This window comes from Gymnodraco acuticeps, unplaced genomic scaffold, assembly GCF_902827175.1.
Source record: "Gymnodraco acuticeps unplaced genomic scaffold, fGymAcu1.1, whole genome shotgun sequence".
Classification (NCBI taxonomy): Eukaryota; Metazoa; Chordata; class Actinopteri; order Perciformes; family Bathydraconidae; genus Gymnodraco; species Gymnodraco acuticeps.
This window is the reverse complement of record NW_022991513.1, coordinates 2,390,190-2,409,671: the sequence shown is the minus strand read 5'-3', so window position 1 is coordinate 2,409,671 and position 19,482 is coordinate 2,390,190. Positions and strand designations below refer to the sequence as shown.

General features: G+C 42.0%; 3 protein-coding genes across 9 annotated transcripts in view; 2 read left to right on the top strand and 1 right to left on the bottom strand.

Annotated features, from left to right (window-relative positions):
• Nucleotides 1-160: 160 nt before the first annotated feature.
• LOC117533257 (transcription factor E2F5-like) lies at nt 161-9,695 on the bottom strand. 7 transcript variants are annotated; one of them, XM_034196892.1, is made up of 10 exons: nt 9,488-9,695; nt 3,433-3,604; nt 2,782-2,891; nt 2,517-2,672; nt 2,331-2,374; nt 1,668-1,732; nt 1,265-1,568; nt 628-675; nt 474-518; nt 161-379 (listed from the first exon to the last, which is right to left on the bottom strand). In XM_034196892.1, the coding sequence occupies exons 1-10, from the start codon at nt 9,571-9,573 to the stop codon at nt 270-272; spliced, it is 1,140 nt and encodes a 379-aa protein (XP_034052783.1). In that variant the 5' UTR covers nt 9,574-9,695; the 3' UTR covers nt 161-269. The 7 variants fall into 7 exon arrangements, with proteins under 7 accessions (XP_034052783.1, XP_034052782.1, XP_034052785.1 ...); XM_034196891.1 differs by having other exon boundaries at nt 3,433-3,607; nt 9,488-9,640; XM_034196894.1 differs by lacking the exon at nt 9,488-9,695 and adding an exon at nt 4,013-4,269 and having other exon boundaries at nt 3,433-3,607.
• Nucleotides 9,575-19,482, top strand: part of si:ch211-122f10.4 (lysosomal protective protein) — a 14,668-nt gene continuing 4,760 nt past the window's right edge. The window contains exons 1-4 of the mRNA XM_034196889.1: nt 9,575-9,865; nt 9,985-10,096; nt 17,646-17,783; nt 17,873-18,031. Of these exons, the coding sequence (XP_034052780.1) occupies nt 9,696-9,865; nt 9,985-10,096; nt 17,646-17,783; nt 17,873-18,031 (579 nt within the window). The 5' untranslated portion in view covers nt 9,575-9,695. The remainder of the gene's footprint in view (nt 9,866-9,984; nt 10,097-17,645; nt 17,784-17,872; nt 18,032-19,482) is intronic.
• On the top strand, nt 10,449-15,202 carry LOC117533258. The gene is made up of 2 exons (XM_034196898.1): nt 10,449-11,438; nt 12,511-15,202. Exon 2 carries the CDS (start codon nt 13,155-13,157, stop codon nt 14,277-14,279), a length of 1,125 nt encoding a protein of 374 aa, XP_034052789.1. The 5' UTR covers nt 10,449-11,438; nt 12,511-13,154; the 3' UTR covers nt 14,280-15,202.

Sequence of the window (19,482 nt, the reverse complement as noted above, 5' to 3'; positions counted from 1 at the left end):
GCAACATTGCTGTTGTGATGGTCAAAGCGGATTTCTCAGCAATATCTGGATGGATTGCCGTGCGATTCTGTTCCGACTTTAATGATCCCCAGAGGAGGAATACTAATGTCAATTTGTGTTGGATAATGTTGTTAATAAAACAAATTAATTGGAGACAATATTCAAAATCATATGTTTTTATTTGTAAATAACAATTTAAAAACAGAAAACTATGTACATTTTCAAAGTATAATGTTTACTTGGGGAGCCCTTAACACAGGAGTTCATGGTCAAACATTGAGCATGGGGACGTCAAAGGCATCACAGAGGCCTTCCCTCTGATCCAGATTGTAAGCACATTCGCTTCCAGGTGGAGGCGGAGAGAGCAGCGGGGAAAAAGCTGAAGCGCAGAGGCAAATGTGATTAATACAAATATCAATACGTGATGGATATGACTATTAAATATATGAAGTCAGAAAATAAAGTGCACTAACCTTCTGAGGCCATAAGCTCTCTGATCAGATCTGCGCCTATTACTTCTATAAAATGCGGGAAGACATACTTAGTTTATACATTCTTATGTCAAATACACTTACATAAGAATATAAACACAATTTTTTTAACAAAGAAATATATCAAGGAACCCACCTTTGGTTGGGTTTATTAGGTCCCGCAGTTCTTTTGATAAATCTTGCACTGAATAAAAGATTTTTAAAAAAAACATGAATGTGAAAGCGGCACTGAAAGAAACATGCATGAATGATTTATTTTTGTCCAAGAAATAATCGATAATCATCACAGAGAAAGAAACCGCAGAACCAGCAACCACTTTAATGTATAAAAAGATAAATGGTTTGCATCTGTCCAAAAAAGGAAGAGCTTTGCTGCTGCATTATCAGATAACTTCAGATAAGGAGAACGATACCAAAAGCCTTAACTCTTAGTGTACCAGCAGTAGGTTGGTCCAGTCTTAGCCTGATGATTGTTATGAATAAATAAAAGTCCTTAACTTCATATAAAATGCACTTTTAAAACATTTGATTGAAGAGCTATCTGGCAGAGTTCAAGCATAAACGTAATTTAAAGTTTCCATTTTTACAAAAAAACGCACTACAGAAATGGTTTTGTAGATTTTTCAGCACTCTAATTTTACTTTGAGAAACTGAAGGTGATTTTCAAAATGTTATAACATTATATAGAACAAACCACTAAACGATCTGAAGATAAATCGATATGGATAAAAACGTGTGGCAGCATTGGAAATTGTACCAAATAAAATACTCACATTGAGATGCACCAGTTCGGTTTAGCTGAGTGTTGAAACATGACGATGACATAAGGTGTCGGATCTTCTCTGTGGCTGCCCTGCTTAATTTGTTATTAGCTGAAGCCTGACGCGGTTTGATACTGCTTCCTGTATCGCCTGAAGTGGACATTACTGATTTTGCTCTCTGTAAAATGTCTTCAGGCGGCGGGACTGGCAGTACGACAGGAGCAGAGCTGACAGAGAGTTTGTTGAGAAGTACGACTTCTATCGGCCCATTGATGCTCTTCAGATGAATCTGGTACTTTGCTGGGCTGTTCTGGACCTGAAGAATGAAAAGTAGGCAAATACCCAATTGTTCCATGTACATTTAAGAAAGCCAAAGAGAAGAATCTACAGAAGGATCCAGTAATGCAGCACTTACAGCTTTGGGAATGGGAACATCTAGCTGTGTTCCTATTGGTGCTCGTACTGCCAAAAGAGTATTACCTGAGGACAGAAGAGGGTGAACATCCTTTCAAATGACAATTTTGTCTGGTCTTTATATATTAAAAATAAAAATAAATTTGAGTGGGCCTTATTCGTCTTAAAACTGCAACAATGTAAGCTGTTGTGGCCACGCATTTTGGACAGTGTTTGTCCAGCCGTTTTAATATCAGTCCAACTAGTAAATACACTAAATTGCAAAAACATCAACTGATTCTGAGCTGCACATAAAGCGTCTTTGGGTTCAAGAAAAGCGCTATAGAAATAAAATGTATTATTATTATTAACATACCCTGATAAAAAATATTGCTCTTTTACTGTTTTAATTTTTATCCTGGATTAATCTAGGACTATCCAAAAATATCCTCAAAAGTCACCAATGCTAACACGTTTAAGTGGACATTTACATTTAGAAGGTTTGAATATACTTGTAACGTTTCATCTCTTAAGGGTTCACACAGATGGATCTATCAGTGTAACGCAGATAGAGGAAGAAATGTGCCGCAGATATATTCTTCAAAAAGCAGGACATGGACTGCCCTTTTGCTTAGCTTATTGATGGAAGACAAATATGCACACAAAAAGAGTACCCGTAACTTACCACTGAAGCAGTTGCAGAGATCTTCATGATTCACATAGGTCAAAGTTGATTTGAGTCAAGGTTTAAATTAAAATGCAATATTATATCTGCTAAAATGGCTGTCAGACATCTCTTTTTTGTTAAAGCAGCAGTAATCTAACATTTCCTACATGACATACATTTTCAATTTCTTTGTCAAAAGGATATTCACTGCAGTCGTCTCTCGTGTTCCTGGCGCTCTGTTCCACCCACTGCTTCTGCTGGTCCAACATGGATTCCATCATCTCCAGATCCTCCACCTCGGACTTCAACTTGAATAGCTTGTTGCTAAACACTTCTTCACGTTGTCCTGTAATGGTACCCCTATTTGAGAAAAAAGCAAATGTTTTATTTATTGTCACATATTTTGCCCCACACTATTTATCTACAGAAGATCCAAAAGCATGCACACAATTTAGAGCTAAAGACTTACTTCCACTTCACAGTGCTCTTGGAGATTTTCACAATTAGACCAACACCCTCCAGCACATTTGTGATGTCGTAGATTCGCCTTTTTTGACCGACAGCCAGGACCCTGATAGCCTGAAAGAACACAAATAAAGCAAATTGACCCTTTGTTTGTAGATTATCTTAATGTTGCATTATTAGTTGACCTATTGTTCTGTATACATTTGAAAAGCCTTATTTTGGAAACGACAAGTGTTTTTAAGATAGCTTTTGGAAAAAACAACTACACACGTTGCCTCGTTCAAAAATGTATTTTGTTCCAATTTTATTTACGAGTGATAATCCTGTGTTCCTATGGAGGTTGAAAGCAATTCACTTCAAATGCTGCATTGAGGCTAAGTTTCTTAAACAAGCTAGATAGATAAAAAACATTTTCATTAAATTACACATTTGGTTAAAGTAGACAGAAACAATGAAATCTTTACAGTTACACATTTCTGACAAAGCATCACATAATTGCAAAAAAGCCTGGTTTCCCAGTGCACATTGTGATCAATTACAAACATGGATGTAAGATATATTGTTTTAAGTGTTCTGTAGGTAAGACCAACTTAACAGTCATTCCATTAATTTATCAAATAATGGATGTTTGTTTGTACCGACGCTGTTCACTTACATCTTTGAGGTCCAGTTCACCGCCCTTAGCTTCTTGTAACAATCTGACAAACTTTACAGCGAGCATATGAAGGCTCCTCAGACTCCTCTTGTATGTAGGGATTATCTCTGGTGTTGCTGTCTCTACATCGGGACCATGGTCTGGACTTGGTGGGCTTCCCTGAGGATCCATTCTGCTGAACGGGAGAGAAAAGCAAATCACAAACAACAATCACAAATCAGCCCACTTCAAACAACTGGATACTATTTTGGGATCGAAATGAAATCTTATCAGGGTTTCCTGTATGAGCAATAATGTGCAGTTATATAAGGATTCAACTTAATTATTTGCAAAATATTTGGTGAAGAAAAACCCTTTTCGCCTTCACTTTCAACACGGTTAATTTCTCTCTGGCGCAGATTTATTATGAAAGGGTTTCACCGGAAACACTAAATTACGGTTTGTGTACCTTTTTTAAAATTTGTTGTATACATTATTAAGTTATTCGAAGTAGCGCTAACACCTGCATTCAAACATATATTATAGTCTCTACATGATATCTGCGCTTATCTTGAAAGTTAGGACAGTTAAACAGTTTTACCTGGGCTGTTTCTGGATCAGCGGTAACGGGGCTCCACAGAGCAGCTGCTGCTGCTGCAGACGCTACTGGGCTAACGTGTGGAGGACGACAACCGATGGTCATTAACTTAAGATTCAAACATACCAGGGAGGTACAGTTACCCTCTGTTTAAATCCAATCTGAAGCCAATGTAAATGATAATGTCCGACCTTTACTGATAGTGAACACCGACAAACCCACTGTTGTGGAGTTAGGCGCGTATTTTTTCCCGGTACTAGCAGAGGGGGCGGAGGGATATATACCTGGCGTGCCTTCACAATAAAAGCCCCAATGTTCGCCTGACCAAAATGAAATGAAATTGTATTTATATAAATATTTAAATCAGATACGATAATGAGACTTTTTCTCTATTTATGTAACCTTTTTTAGATTTAGATTAAACAATGTTGTTGTGTGTTCACTGTTGTTGATGGATTGAGGGGAGTAGGCTTCTCGGGTTTAAAACAAATCTTTTTTAGTTTTTCTGCTGCTTTATTTTATTGTGTAAAGAAATACAATCTAAGAATCTATCTATACCATACTGTACATAACTTCATTTTCTAATTGAGTCAAGCTACTTTCACAATTGCAGATGTTACCAAAACCAGGCATTTAATGAAAAATATATTTATTTTTTATCAAAAACACTCAATGGGACATTCGACCAGAAACGTATATTATCTGTCCTGGGATTGTTACAGTGAATACAAATTATAATCCATAAAATATCTTAAAACTGATGTGATAGTTGTGTTTTGTGAGTTGTTTGTACATAGGTCTGTGATTCATTAGGGTTTTAGGTGTTTTTTAAATTTATTGAAAAACACTTTTGAAAAATAGAAGTTCTTAAAAATGGCCTGTCCCCAGCCAAATTGGAGCAAGGGGTTTACATTTCTTAATGAACTAAAAACTTTTATTTTAAAAACAAACGTCATTAATAACACATTTAACTTGTTATCTTTTACCACAGTTCATTGAAAACATTGAATAATGCTTACATTTGAACAAAAAATTGTGTTTTACAACAGTCCCCATGTGTTTGGTCAGTCCTGTCACGCTTCATAAAATACTCCTTAAAAAATTGTGTAATACACCTTTAAGAACATGATTGTGAAGGAGTTACATCATCTGACTAAGGAGGAGCTGTCCTTGAAGTGGGTAAATTCTGTCCTTGAATTTTAATATTTTAATCTTGTTTTTACACCTTTTTTTTACGTGGACAAGCTAAAGGGTCAGGTGCTGTCACGTTCAAATATCCCAGAAAAGGATTATATTGTTTTTGTTTTTAAAAAATGTATTAAAGTTCACTAAAATCCCTTGCTAGCAAGCTAATTATTTTTAAGCTAACATGTTGAAATGCTGAGTAATGGCAGTTAAAATGGCCGACGGTCAGACCCTGTCACGTCAAGCCCTGATCTGTCACGTCAGGCACTGTCACAAAACAGCCAAACACTTCAGAGACATATTTTCTATATTTGAGACCTCTAATATATATGAATGAAAAACAGTATAATAGGGGACCTTTAAATACCTGTTAATATTGTAATGGGGGTTATTATCTTTAAGTAACAATGGCAGTAATTTGTTTTAATTCATGGAAATTGCAGTTTAATGGCTCCAGTCAGTGCAGCTGAGAGACAGAGGCAGTGTCGGGCGCGCAGAAATGCAGAACCTGATAGAAAGGAAAGACATCTTCAGAGAGAGAAGGAGAGATGGAGGCAGAAAAAAGAAAGTAGGAAAACTATTGACGAGTTGAGTAAGAGAGAGCAAAGACACAGGCGTAAGTTATGGCGAAAGCAACAACAAGGATCTAGGCTCAAGAGAAAAGCCACAGTTCCAGAACCAGAGCCAGGGACAGGGCTTTCAAGGTTAGAAAAGACTACCTTCATTTTACAACTTTATTTTACAGTCTAAAAATATCAGTGTGATAACATGGTAATATACAATTTAATATCAAGTAAACTAAACAGAATGACCTTTTAATTTATGTTTGAATGACTGTTAAAGGGAATGTAACTGTATGTTCAATGTATGTTACAGGCAAAAGAAAGAGGGGCGAAAGCATTCCAAGAAAGAGAGGAAGAAGCTGCAGATAAAAATCAGAGCACTAAATAACGCCTTAGCAGCAGAAAAAAAGGAAAAAGAGAGATATAAAAAAAGGTTCCAACGAGTGTTAATGAGGTCAGGGTCTCCAGCAACAAAAGCTAGATATCTGAGGCCAAGAAGCAGTCCAAATGCAAGGAAAACCCTGTTCCATGACGCATTGATTGAAGATCTACAAAGTCATATTGAACAAGCTGGTAATAGTCAGGAAAAAAGACTAATCATCAACCTGATGACAGGGAGGATTGTCAAAAAATACAGGTTGCAGAAATATGCCCAAAGTACCTTTGGTTTTACCCAAAGGCGATGGAAAACAGTAGGAGGTAATCCATACTCTTTCGCAAGGAAGAAATGTGTCCGCATGGAAGAAGAATATAAAAACAAAATAAGAGCCTTTTACACAAGAGATGATGTGAGCCGTATAACAACAGGAAAAAAGCAGACTTTAACACATGCCAAGGTCAAGATGCAAAAAAGATTGCTCATGGACACCTTGCACAACCTGCACAAGAAGTACTTGGCAGAGAACTCAAGGAAATCAGTTTCCTATTCTCTGTTTTGCAGACTTAGGCCCTACTGGGTTGTGCACCCATCACTTTCAGATAGGGAAACATGCTTGTGCAAACTGCATGAGAACTTAAGCTTTGTAGCGGAAAAGCTTTGCAGTCTGAAGTTGCTCAACACCCCTGAACTAGAGACATTGATGGCACAGATCTGTTGTGACAAAACTAGTAAGAAGTGTATGTACAATGACTGTGTGGACTGCAAAGAGAAAGACTTCCCATTTCTCGGGGTATATGAGGCTTGCGCCAGGGTGGCATGTATGCAGTGGGTCACAGAGGACACTAAAGGACAAGACAAGAACAATATTCAAACAACATTCAAGAAGACCGTAAAGAAAATGGTCGTGATGACACTCAATGACCTCATCAACCTCTTCACTACCATGCTTGTGAAATGTAAACGCCATACATTCAACATCCGACAACAGTACAAATATTGCAGAGAACTGAAGAGGAATATGTCAGAGAACGAATGTATCATACATGTTGACTTCTCTGAGAATTATACATGTACATAATCAGAGATCCAGGCAGTGCATTTTGGTGCATCTCATGAGCAAGCGACACTGCACACTGGAGTTTTATATGTAGGATCAAATGATGAGCCCTTGTGCTTCAGTACCATCTCATCATCACGACTGAAGGGTCCCCCAGCCATATGGGAACATCTAAGCCCTATTTTGTCCTACATTAGGGATGTCTTCCCAGCTGTCACAGTGGTCCATTTCTTAGCGACGGACCTTGTACACAGTACCGCCAGAAGGGGAACTTTTACCTCTTTACCTCCCTACTCCACAAAAAAGGATTCCAAGCTGGACATGGAATTTCTTTGAGGCCAGCCATGGCAAAGGGGCACCGGATGGTGTGGGAGGGGTTTTGAAAAGGAGTGCAGACCGTTTGGTGAGCCATGGCTGTGACATTAACAATGCAATGGGTCTGTTTGAAGCCTTGGTAAACACACTATTAAACTGTTCTATTTAACTGAAGAGTCCATTGACATGGCAATAAAGAACATGCCAGAAAGCATCCCCCAAGTCCCCTCAACAATGAGAATACACCAGATTCTCACAACCTCTCCTGGACAGATGTTGTACTGGGATGTGAGCTGTATGTGCACTGTAGACAAGATTTACCATTGCACATGCTATAACACAAAGGCATTCAGCTTCAACAAACCAACGACCACACCAGCAATAGAAGAGATAACATGGGGTCCAGATGTTATAAAAAAGTGGTGTGTAATAAAATATGACAGTGACTTCTATGCTGGCATCATTACTGCCATTGATGAGGTTCAAGTGCAAGTGAAATGCATGCACAGCGCTGGAGTAAACAGGTTATTTTGGCCTGCAAGAGAAGACATGATCTGGTACCTATTTGAGAATGTAATTTGTTTCATTCAACCGCCTCAGCCTGTGACCAGCCGTCATCATGAGATAAAAAAAGAAGTTTGGGCCAAATTGGCAAAATAGAAGATGAACAAATGTGTCCTCGTACTTGTCATTAGCTCCAATTGAAATAATGAAATGCATGCAGTGTGTTTTGGTTTTGTTCGCTTTAAAAAACAAAATGAAAAATTGTATTGAACTGTTAAATTACTTAATTGAAAAACATTTTTTAAGCTGACAATTAATCAATTATTAAATTAAATGAATTGTAGATTACCAATGTTATGTTGTAATAAATGTGTTTATTAAAACAATGCTTCGAGCAGTTATCAATACTACAAATCTTATCGTGTGTCCTTAAATGATTATTACCACATCAGTCTAATATTGAATCATGATAATAATTTTAAAAAGGAAAACTTACCAAAACAAGATTTTAAAAATACAAACATACATTTTCTGAATCAATTCAATCTATTAAGTCAGTCCTGTCACAAGCTGTCAACCCTGTCACGACAGGGTCAGTCCTGTCACACAGGAAATTATAATACAGAAATTGACTATTTATTTATTTTTTAAGTGAGATAACCGAGGTGGGGGGTCATATCCACATCAGCTGTTTAGAAAAATAATTGGTGTAAAAGTATTTTCTTTACAACAATATGACTACCTGGTGATTATTCGTTCCTTACCGTCCACTACAGTTAACTGATAGGTTGCTAAGAATTCTTAAAAGAATTAAAAAAAACATTTTAGATACAATCAGAGACATGTGATCAATGGGAAAATGTTATTTGTATTAAAAAAATATATTAGAAAACCATTCTACCGTGACAGGGGCTGACATCTTAAGGGTGAAACTCATTTAAAAATGGATTTTATTCAATAATAAAAACATGCTGAGATGGGACAATATGTGTTCCTAACAGTTTAACATGTTCTCCATATGACCTGTTATTGAAATTGAAAGAAATAAAAAAAATTTCTTCAGTATATTTAGATGTGAAAATATACGTTTCTGGTAGAATGACTCCAATATATACACCATGTATAGGTGCACATACTGTACATAATCATACAGTTCACGTCTCCATTCAGTATTTATTAATTTGGGCAATTTTTATAGTTTGCAAAAGTTACAGAAATAACAGTAAATAAAAAAATCGCTTTATCTCAATAGGTAAGTAACCCAAACCAATCATGTATTTAATAAATCATAACAAGGTAAATATCAAACATAAGCACAGATATGTAAGTGTGAATATGAATTTGATATAAAATGTCAAAGTTGTTCTGGGAGGTCCAATGCACGTCTGCAACAGATGCTTAACATAGCTTTTTGCACACATGCCTTAATAACAATCTGATGAGATAAATCGATAAACCTGCTTCACAAAACACACCTGTTTCTCTTGTGTTCGTGTTGTTGAGTACTTCCGCGTAGAGTCAGGCGCTGATCACGTGACGCACTGCAGCAGTCATATGACATTCCGGTTTGTCCTGGAACTTCACACAGAGCAGCCGCTGATGAAGACGGTGGAGGAAGTCACTGCGACAAAGAAACTCGTCTTTGTTGTTTAGTTTTGTCTTAGAAGTGAGTGGTGTTCAGTTATGTCGTCCTGCGCTTTGTTGGTGTGTTTGCTGGCCGTGTTTCAGCTCGGCTCCCGGGCTCAGTTCCCTCCCGATGAGGTGACCCATCTGCCGGGGCTGAAGTTCAAACCCAACTATCTCCAGTGGTCGGGGTACCTCCAGGCACGACCCGGCGTGTTTCTGCACTATTGGTGAGAAACAGCAGGCTAAGACCCTGCTCCTCCTCGGTTTAGCAGCATGTGTGATGGTATGCGACCTTTCAGTGTGTTAAATGTGCAGTTTTTAAGCTTTTCCTGCTGGTCCTCTGCAGGTTTGTGACTTCTCAGAGGGACCCCGTCAAAGACCCCCTGGTGCTCTGGCTGAATGGAGGCCCAGGCTGCAGCTCACTGGACGGATTCCTGTCAGAGAATGGACCCTTTCATGTGAGCATGCCACTATATGCACAAATCTACATGTATATTGGATAAACTATCGATCTTGTGTACATGTTTCTTACGAAAGGCAGACATTTATATTTGGCTTGTATGTTGTGATGCCCCTGTGGGTTCATCAGTGGAGAGGGTGTGGCTGTCCTGTCTTGGCTGCATTGATTGCAGTGATTGCAGTGATTGCATTAACTCAGGGCACCTGGGTCTGGTGCTCTGCAGCTATTTTAAAGCCTCTCTGCTCCTGTCTGCTCTCGCTCTGTTTTCCTGCAGGCACCCGGCTCTGATGAGTATAACCAATGTGTTGAATTGACCAGTGTTGTGCAAATAAACACCTTTACCTACCCGTTGACATGTTGTGTCTCCTTTTTGTTGTGGCCTTTTGAGCCAGGTCGCAACAAATGGGGGCTCGTCCAAAGGGTTATTTATTTAAAAAGTTTGTGTAGTGCTCATTGAGCAGCTGATTCATTGTTGTGGTCCAGCTGTGTGCTGGCTCTGCGCTGCTATTTGGGGGACACATCATGTCTTTTGGGTTTCAGGATGCTTTAGTGTTTGACATGGCATCAGGTTTTGTGTGCCAATCAGAAGGTAAGATATTGCTGTTTGTTACGCTTTTGTAAAAGAGATTTTCCCCGCTAGGCTTAAGTGGCGTTTCCCCTTGGGTTCCGTCTGTTTTGTTTTTTTCATAGTGTTGTGGCGACGTGGTTGGTGTCAGCTGTTTTCGGACAGCTGTCTCGGGGGCACATCCGCGTGATTTCTTGGTGTTACCTGCGTGCAGGTCGCTCCATAAATCCGCCGGGTTCCAGTGCGTAATTACCCGCCGCAAGCCACATGAAGACTAGGTGAGATTAGGAAGATTTTGGTAAGGCAGTTAGGGGGGAATTCTCTGTTGGGTTTTGTCTTTTCGCCCAGGCGTGTTGACAGTTGAGTACTTTGCTTTCTGATTGGGTATAGGCAATATATTATGGCTTCTTTGTCAGCGTTTGTGGATGCGCCCTCAGTATCTTTCTTGGATGGTTGCCAGAAGGCGCAGTTGATCGAAATAGCAGAGCATTATGAAATTGCTGTTGTAGGGAGCAAGCGGAAACATGACATTAAAGCTGTCATCGTGTCATCTTTGTTTGAGCGGGGAGTGTTACAGAAGAGTGAGTCTGGTGTGGCAGGGGTCGGGCCAGTAGTGGTTCAGACAGCTGGTTTGACATTCGAACAGCAAAAGGAGCTTTTGGCCATGCAGTTTAATCAGGAGAGGTTGCAGTTGGAAATGAGGGGTCAGCAGCAGGAGGTAGAGAAGCGTTTAGAGGTGGAGAAGGTGCTGGAGGTGGAAAAGATGAAATGTGAGGTGGACAGTGGCGACTGGTCATTAGGGGCAGGTGGGGCACAGCCCCACCTAGTGTCAGCAGAAAGTATTAAAAGTAATGATTACAAAAAAATGCAAAAAATAAATTAAAAAATATATTTTAAGATCATGTTTATTCATCTGATTCGTCTGTACATTGCTGTTTTAGTCTGTGTTCTTCTAATTAGTGTGTGCCTATTGAGCTGTTTTGAGCCATGTGGGACAAAACCCGATCCTGCCCCTCCCTCTCCCTGTTTAAGTCAATGGTGACTGTAAAAACTACACTGCGCATGCTCAGAGTATTGTCCTATTTAATGTGTGTGGCAAAAAAATTATGGGCATAGTGCTGCCATCCCCACCATACGTCATCTCACATAATTCAGAGCTGATTGGCTGTAAGTACGTGTGCCGCGAAAAGTGTGGTGTGTGAAGAGGAGGAGAGAGAGCTGCAGTGAGGCGTCCTACAACCCGGAAATAAACTGCGCATGGCTTCCCTCCACAAAAAAGCAATCATATTTCTCCATAGGATTTTAGAAAATAGCTCAAAATAAGATCTGTGGGAAACAAACCTGTTAGATAAATGCACGTTTTGTTCAGCCGGATAATATCCACATGTCTACCCTACTTTTATAATTTTCGAATCATAAATCTATTGATTAGATCAGATTTATGATAGACTTTTGAAACTACAAGAACATAAGGAGGACTTTTACAAAAAAGTAAGAGATTTTTGTCCAGAAGGATAGGCAAATGGACTTCATCTTCATGTCAAGGTAAGACTGCAATTTGATTGAAAATGGGATCTTACTAAGAGAGAACAATTCAATATTTAAATGATACAATTACATTTTTTGGGTATCCTTTTGTTGAACTGTCTGTTTAAAATTAATTGAAGCATCAGACAAAAAAAGCTTTTGAAAATAATATGATATTTTGATTTAGGTCAAAATATAATATTTGTAAACCTGAAGAGTCAGAGCCTCACCAGCCATGAACCTCACTGCAGAAGCTTATATATAGACATCTAAGTTTTTTGTGCCCCACCACTTTTGTACATATAAAAACGCCACTGGAGGTGGAACATGCTAGATTACGGCTGATGGGAGAGGGCAAGTTTTCTCCAGGGGAGGATGGTAGTGCTAGGTTAGCATCAGGCAGTGGCGATATAATTTCTTACTTGCGATTAGTGCCAAAGTTCAATGAGCGTGACCTGGACATTTTTTTTCACTCTATTTGAACACATAGCAGAGGCAAGAAACTGGTCAGATTCGGATAGAGTGCTGTTACTTCAGTGTGTACTCACTGGGCGAGCACAGGAAGCCTATTCAGCTATTTGTGGCGAAAATACTTTGGACTATGATAGAGTAAAATCAGCGGTGTTGAAATCTTACGAACTGGTTCCTGAAGCGTATCGTCAAAGGTTCAGAAGTGGGGTCAAGGGAGATAAGCAGACACATGTGGAGTTTATCCGTGATTTAACTTCTCATTTTCAGCGGTGGTGCGCGGCAGCAAAGGTTGCAAGTTTTGACGGTCTTTGTGAGCTCATTGTCTTGGAACAATTTAAAAACATTCTCCCTCAGCGTGTGGCCACGTATGTGAATGAACAGAAACCTCCCACCGCGTTTAGAGCTGCTGAATTAGCGGACGATTTTGTGTTGACACATAAGGGCAGTTTTGCGGAGAAATATTCTAGGGGTGATTGGAAACGTGGAGAAGACAATGGAGATGCCCGTGCAAAGTTTTCACCAGGCTCCTCCCGTAGATTTGCAGGTACAGGGCGACCCAAGGGGGCCAAAGTGGACCAATGTCACTATTGCAAAGGTGGGGGTCATTGGAAGGAGCAGTGTCCATTGCTGGAAACGAAGGGGAAGCCTCGTTTGTCACCACATGCTCCAGCCATGTGTTGTTCTGCCGTGGTGGATAAAAAAACCGTTGGGTGTAGGCTCGGGCATGGTGCCTGATAAGAAGCCGGTTTGTGCCGACCCGGATGCGGGTTCTGGTTTTGAGCCGTTCATCACTGAAGCGGTAGTATCAGTAGTCGGTAGTGACAAATATGTGCCGATTAAGGTGTTGCGTGATACAGCGGCTAGATACTCATTCATTGTTGAGTCAGTGTTGCCTTTTTCGTCAGAGACAGAAACGGGGGATTTTGTGCTGATGAGGGGCATGGAGATGGGCTTGATCCCTGTGCCACGGCATACAATAGTGCTGGATTGCGAACTGGTGCGGGGAGTTGTGTCTATCGGTGTGCGTCCCACGTTGCCACTCGATGGGATACATATGATTTTGGGCAACGATCTCGCTGGTAGTGCTGTGTGGGCTGGTGTGCCACCGCCTGGTGTGCCACCGCCTGTGGTGGTTTCCAGGCCGGTGGCATCTGGGGAGCCAGATGAGAGTGGTTTGCAGTTTCCAAGTGTGTTTCCAGTTTGTGCTGTGACACGTGCACAGAGCCGTAAAATGTCTGCTGACCCACATGTTTCGGAGTGTAGCAAAAGTAATGTGGTACATGTGGTCTCACTGCCTGATCTCCCTTCGTCGGTGTCAAAGGAGGACTGGGTCAGGAGTCAGAGGGACGATTCATCTCTTTCTGCTCTGTGGACTGAAGTGTTGCCGGCAGAGAAGGTCAGAGACATAGCCCAGGGTTACTTTGTTCAGGGGGACTTGCTGGTGCGTAAGTGGGTGCCCTGTGTTGGTGATGCTGTGGGGGAGGCAATTTTTCAGGTGGTGGTGCCGAGTAGCTTTCGTGATGTGATATTGCAAACTGCGCATGATAGTGGGGGACATTTGGGGATAAAAAAAACCTATGACCGTGTCCTACGCTATTTTTTTTCTGGCCTCGGTTAAAGCGCGATGTTGCAAGTTATATTAAAGCATGCCACATATGTCAGTTCACTGGTAAACCAAGTCAGGTGGTAAAGCCTGCACCCCTCAGTCCCATTCCAGCCCTTGGTCAACCTTTTGAGCATTTGATCATAGATTGTGTGGGGCCGTTGCCTCCATCTAAGTCCGGTTGTGCGTACATGCTTACTATAATGTGCCAGACTACAAGGTATCCTGCAGCGTTTCCCTTGCGCTCCATTTCATTGACGCCAGTAGTTAGGGCTTTAACCCAGTTCATCTCCACATTTGGGATCCCACGTGTGATTCAAAGCGACCAGGGTACCAACTTTACTTCCCATATGTTCAAACAGATTCTACAGCAGCTGGGGGTCAGGCATAACCGTGCGTCGGCTTACCATGCCCAAAGCCAGGGGGCGCTAGAGCGGTTTCATCAAACATTGAAGTCCATGCTGCGTGCTTATTGTATGGAAATGGGGAAGGACTGGGAGGAGGGACTTCCATGGCTCATGTTGGCGTCCAGGGAAGTCGTTCAGGAAAGTACAGGGTTCAGCCCTAATGATTTGGTCTTTGGGCATAAGGTGCGTGGGGTGTTATCTGTTCTCCAGGATGGTTTGGTTGAGGGTGAGCCACCTAAAAATTGTGGACTATATACAGGGCTTTCGTCATCGCCTGTATGTAGCGGTGGAAATGGCAAGGAAAAATTTAGCTGGTGCTCAGGCTAATATGAAGAGACTCTATGACCGTAAAGCCGAGTATCGTGAATTCAGCCCAGGGGATCAGGTGTTGGCTTTGATGCCACTGCAGGTTTCACCATTCAAAGCCAAGTTTGCCGGCCCGTACACTGTTGAGAGTAAAGTGTCAGATCAAAATTACCTGATTGCTACTCCAAATCGGAGGAAGTTGTCTCAACTGTGTCACGTCAACCTCCTGAAAACCGTACTATGTTCGTGGATACCGTTGGGGATAGCTTCATGGTTAAAAAGTTGGGTGTGGGGCCCCATAATGATGGTTGATTCTGTGCTTTCAGATCGAGGGTTGGCTGAGGAGTGTGATGTTAAGGCACCAGATGAACCTGTTATGTCTGGTAGGCTGAGGAATTCGGAGTCGTTGTGCCAATTGGATCGCTTGTTGAGTCACTTACCGGCAGCACAGAGATGAATTGGCGGCTTTAATCGGGAAGTTTGTGGTACTGTTCGGCGATACGCCATCGCGCACAACTCTCGTGGAGCATGATATCGACGTGGGGGACAGTCCTCCAATTAAGCAGCGATTTTACCGTTGTCCTGCAGATAAGCGTAGGGTGCTGGAGGCTGAGGTCCAGTACATGTTGGACAATCAGATTGCCGTACAGTCGTTCTCCAGTTGGGCGTCGCCTAGTCTGCTGGTTGGCAAATCAGATGGGTCTCCGCGGTTTTGTAACGACTATCGTAAGGTTAATAAGGTGACAAAAACAGATTCTTACCCGTTGCCACGGATGGAGGACTGTATTGACTTGGTGGGCTCTGCTAGGTTCGTCAGTAAATTCGACTTGTTAAAGGGGTACTGGCAAGTTCCTTTGACGGCGCGTGCGCAAAAGATTTCCGCGTTTGTTACACCTTTTGGTCTGTATGAGTATACAGTGATGAGTTTTGGGCTTTGTAATGCGCCAGCGACATTTCAGCGCCTCATGAACATGGTGGTAGCAGGTCTTGAGGGGGTTGCTGTTTATCTTGACGACGTAGTGGTGTTTAGTGACACATGGGATGACCACATCAAACGCATTGGTGCTCTGTTCTGTTGCCTGGCTGAGGCGCATCTCACTGTTAACCTGGCCAAGTGTGAGTTCGCTAGGGCGACAGTGACGTACCTTGGCCGGGTGGTCGGCCAGGGACAAGTTCGTCCGGTAGACGCGAAGGTGCGGGCCGTTTTGCAGTTTCCTGTGCCCACTACTAAGAAGGAACTCATGCGGTTCCTTGGTCTGGTACTATCGCGCTTTTTGTAAGAACTTCTCCACAGTGGTTGCGCGCCTGACTGATTTGCTGAAGGGTACAGTCAAGTTCATTTGGTCTGACCAGTGTCAGGTAGCGTTTGAGAATGTGAGGACCCTGTTGTGCTGTGCTCCGGTTCTCGCTGCGCCGCGCCTCGATGAGCCGTTCAAACTGGAGGTTGATGCTAGTCATGTCGGGGCAGGTGCGGTTTTGCTGCAAGAGGTTGAGGGTATTGATAGGTCAGTTTGTTACTTCTCAAAGAAGTTTAATTCGTACCAACTCAATTACTCAACAATCGAAAAGGAGGCATTGGCCTTAATATGGGCCCTCCAGCACTTTGAGGTGTATGTGGGATTTGGGAGTAGCCCAGTTGTAGTTTATACCGACCATAATCCCCTTACCTTTCTCTGTTCACTTAACTGTCCGAACCGGCGGCTGATGAGGTGGGGCCCTGTTCCTGCAGTCCTATAGTTTGGACATTCGGCACATTAAGGGGAAGGACAACGTTGTGGCGGATGCTCTCTCTCGTGCCCCGGTGGGGTAGGGAGTCGCTCTGGATATTTGGTGTTGTTTCGGGGATCCCTTTGGGGCCCCGTCTTAAGGGGGGGGCTGTGATGCCCCTGTGGGTGCATCAGTAGATAGGGTGTGGCTGTTCTGTCTGTGCTGCATTGGCTCCAGTGATTGCGCCGATTGCAGTAACTCAGGGCACCTGGGTCTGGTGCTCTGCAGCTATTTTAAAGCCGCTCTGCTCCTGTCTGCTCTCGCTCTGTTTTCCTGCAGGCACCCGGCTCTGATGAGTATAACCAATGTGTTGAATTGACCAGTGTTGTGCAAATAAACACCTTTACCTACCCGTTGACATGTTGTGTCTCCTTTTTGTGGTGGCCTTTTGAGCATGTCACAAGCAATGATAAATCAGGAACCATTAAACACATTTTCCAAGAAAACTCAAGGTGTACTTTTAAAAAAGCAGTACCAGGTACTTTATGGTGAGTGCAACTTCCAGGTTAAAGAGAGGATCCTTACCGTTTATGACTTTTGTTATGGCTACAGCTAAATGTTTTTCTTTTCACAGCAGACTCTGTACCTAATATGCCCTAAAGGCAGAAGCTGAGAGTTGGGCTTACTAAAGGAGAATATTGCTCAAAGATGGCTAAATATTTGATAGAAGACATTGAAGGGTTGATTACTAGCCTTTTCACAAACTATTGCTCAATGAGGTTCTGATCATGATCATCAGCATTGTGGAGATGATGAACAGCTAAGACATTATGTTAACTTCAGAAAATGACATACATTGACTGTAATGCAGCCAAACCAGGCTGATAGTGGGAATTTAAGGGATAGCTATTCTTAAAAGTTTTGCCAGTTAAGCGAAGTGGCATGTTTGACTTCCCTTCAGGTCACTGATAATGGAGCCACGCTGTATGAGAACCCATCCAGCTGGAACAAGATTGCCAATGTGCTGTACATTGAGTCTCCTGCAGGAGTGGGATATTCCTACTCTGATGACAAGAAGTATGCAACTAATGATGATCAGGTGAGTTCAGTGATTGACTGGCATATCTTAAAAACTGAAGGGAATCTTTGAAACGGCCTTTATTAATTATTTTTTATTTGTTTTTCTAGGTCTCTGATGATAATTACAGAGCCTTGCAGAGTTTCTTCTCCAAGTTTCCCAATTTCACTAAAAATGAGTTCTTCATCTTTGGGGAAAGTTACGGTGGCATTTATGCACCGACTCTTAGCCTGCGTGTGGCTACTGGAGCGGCCAAGATCAACTTCAAGGTGAGATGCTTCATGCTAACCACTGCTAGTAAGACATGTATATATATTGAAGTGTACAGTGGGGCAAAAAAGTATTTAGTCAGAAACCAATTGTGCAAGTTCTCCCACTTAAAAAGATGAGAGGCCTGTAATTTTCATCCTAGGTACACTTCAACTATGAGAGACAGAATGGGGGGAAATAATCCAGGAAATCACATTGTAGGATTTTTAATGAATTAATTGGTAAAATAAGTATTTGGTCACTTACAAACAAACAAGATTTCTGGCTCTCACAGACCTGTAACTTCTTCTTTAAGAGCCTCCTCTGTCCTCCACTTGTTAACTGTATTAATGGCACCTCTTTGAACTCGTTATCAGTATAAAAGACACCTGTCCACAATCTCAAACAGTCACACTCCAAACTCCACTATGGCCAAGACCAAAGAGCTGTCAAAGGACACCAGAAACAAAATTGTAGACCTGCACCAGGCTGGGAAGACTGCATCTGCAATAGGTAAGCAGCTTGGTGTGAAGAAATCAACTGTGGGAGCAATTATTAGAAAATGGAAGACATACAAGACCACTGATAATCTCCCTCGATCTGGGGCTCCACGCAAGATCTCACCCCGTGGGGTCAAAATGATCACAAGAACGGTGAGCAAAAATCCCAGAACCACACGGGGGGACCTCAATGACCTGCAGAGAGCTGGGACCAAAGTAACAAAGGCTACCATCAGTAACACACTACGCCGCCAGGGACTCAAATCCTGCAGTGCCAGACGTGTCCCCCTGCTTAAGCCAGTACATGTCCAGGCCCGTCTGAAATTTGCTAGATAGATGATCCAGAAGAGGATTGGGAGAATGTCATATGGTCAGATGAAACCAAAATAGAACTTTTTGGTAAAAACTCAACTAGACTTGTTTGGAGGAGAAAGAATGCGGAGTTGCATCCAAAGAACACCATACCTACTGTGAAACATGGGGGTGGAAACATCATGCTTTGGGGCTGTTTTTCTGCAAAGGGACCAGGACGACTGATCCGTGTAAAGGAAAACATGAATGGGGCCATGTATCGTGAGATGTTGAGTGACAACCTCCTTCCATCAGCAAGGGCATTGAAGATGAAACGTGGCTGGGTCTTTCAGCATGACAATGATCCCAAACACACCGCCCGGGCAACGAAGGAGTGGCTTCGTAAGAAGCATTTCAAGGTCCTGGAGTGGCCTAGCCAGTCTCCAGATCTCAACCCCATAGAAAATCTTTGGAGGGAGTTGAAAGTCCGTGTTGCCCAGCGACAGCCCCAAAACATCACTGCTCTAGAGGAGATCTGCATGGAGGAATGGGCCAAAATACCAGCAACAGTGTGTGAAGACTTACAGAAAACGTTTGACCTCTGTCATTGCCAACAAAGGGTATATAACAAAGTATTGAGATTAACTTTTGTTATTGACCAAATACTTAGTTTCCACCAT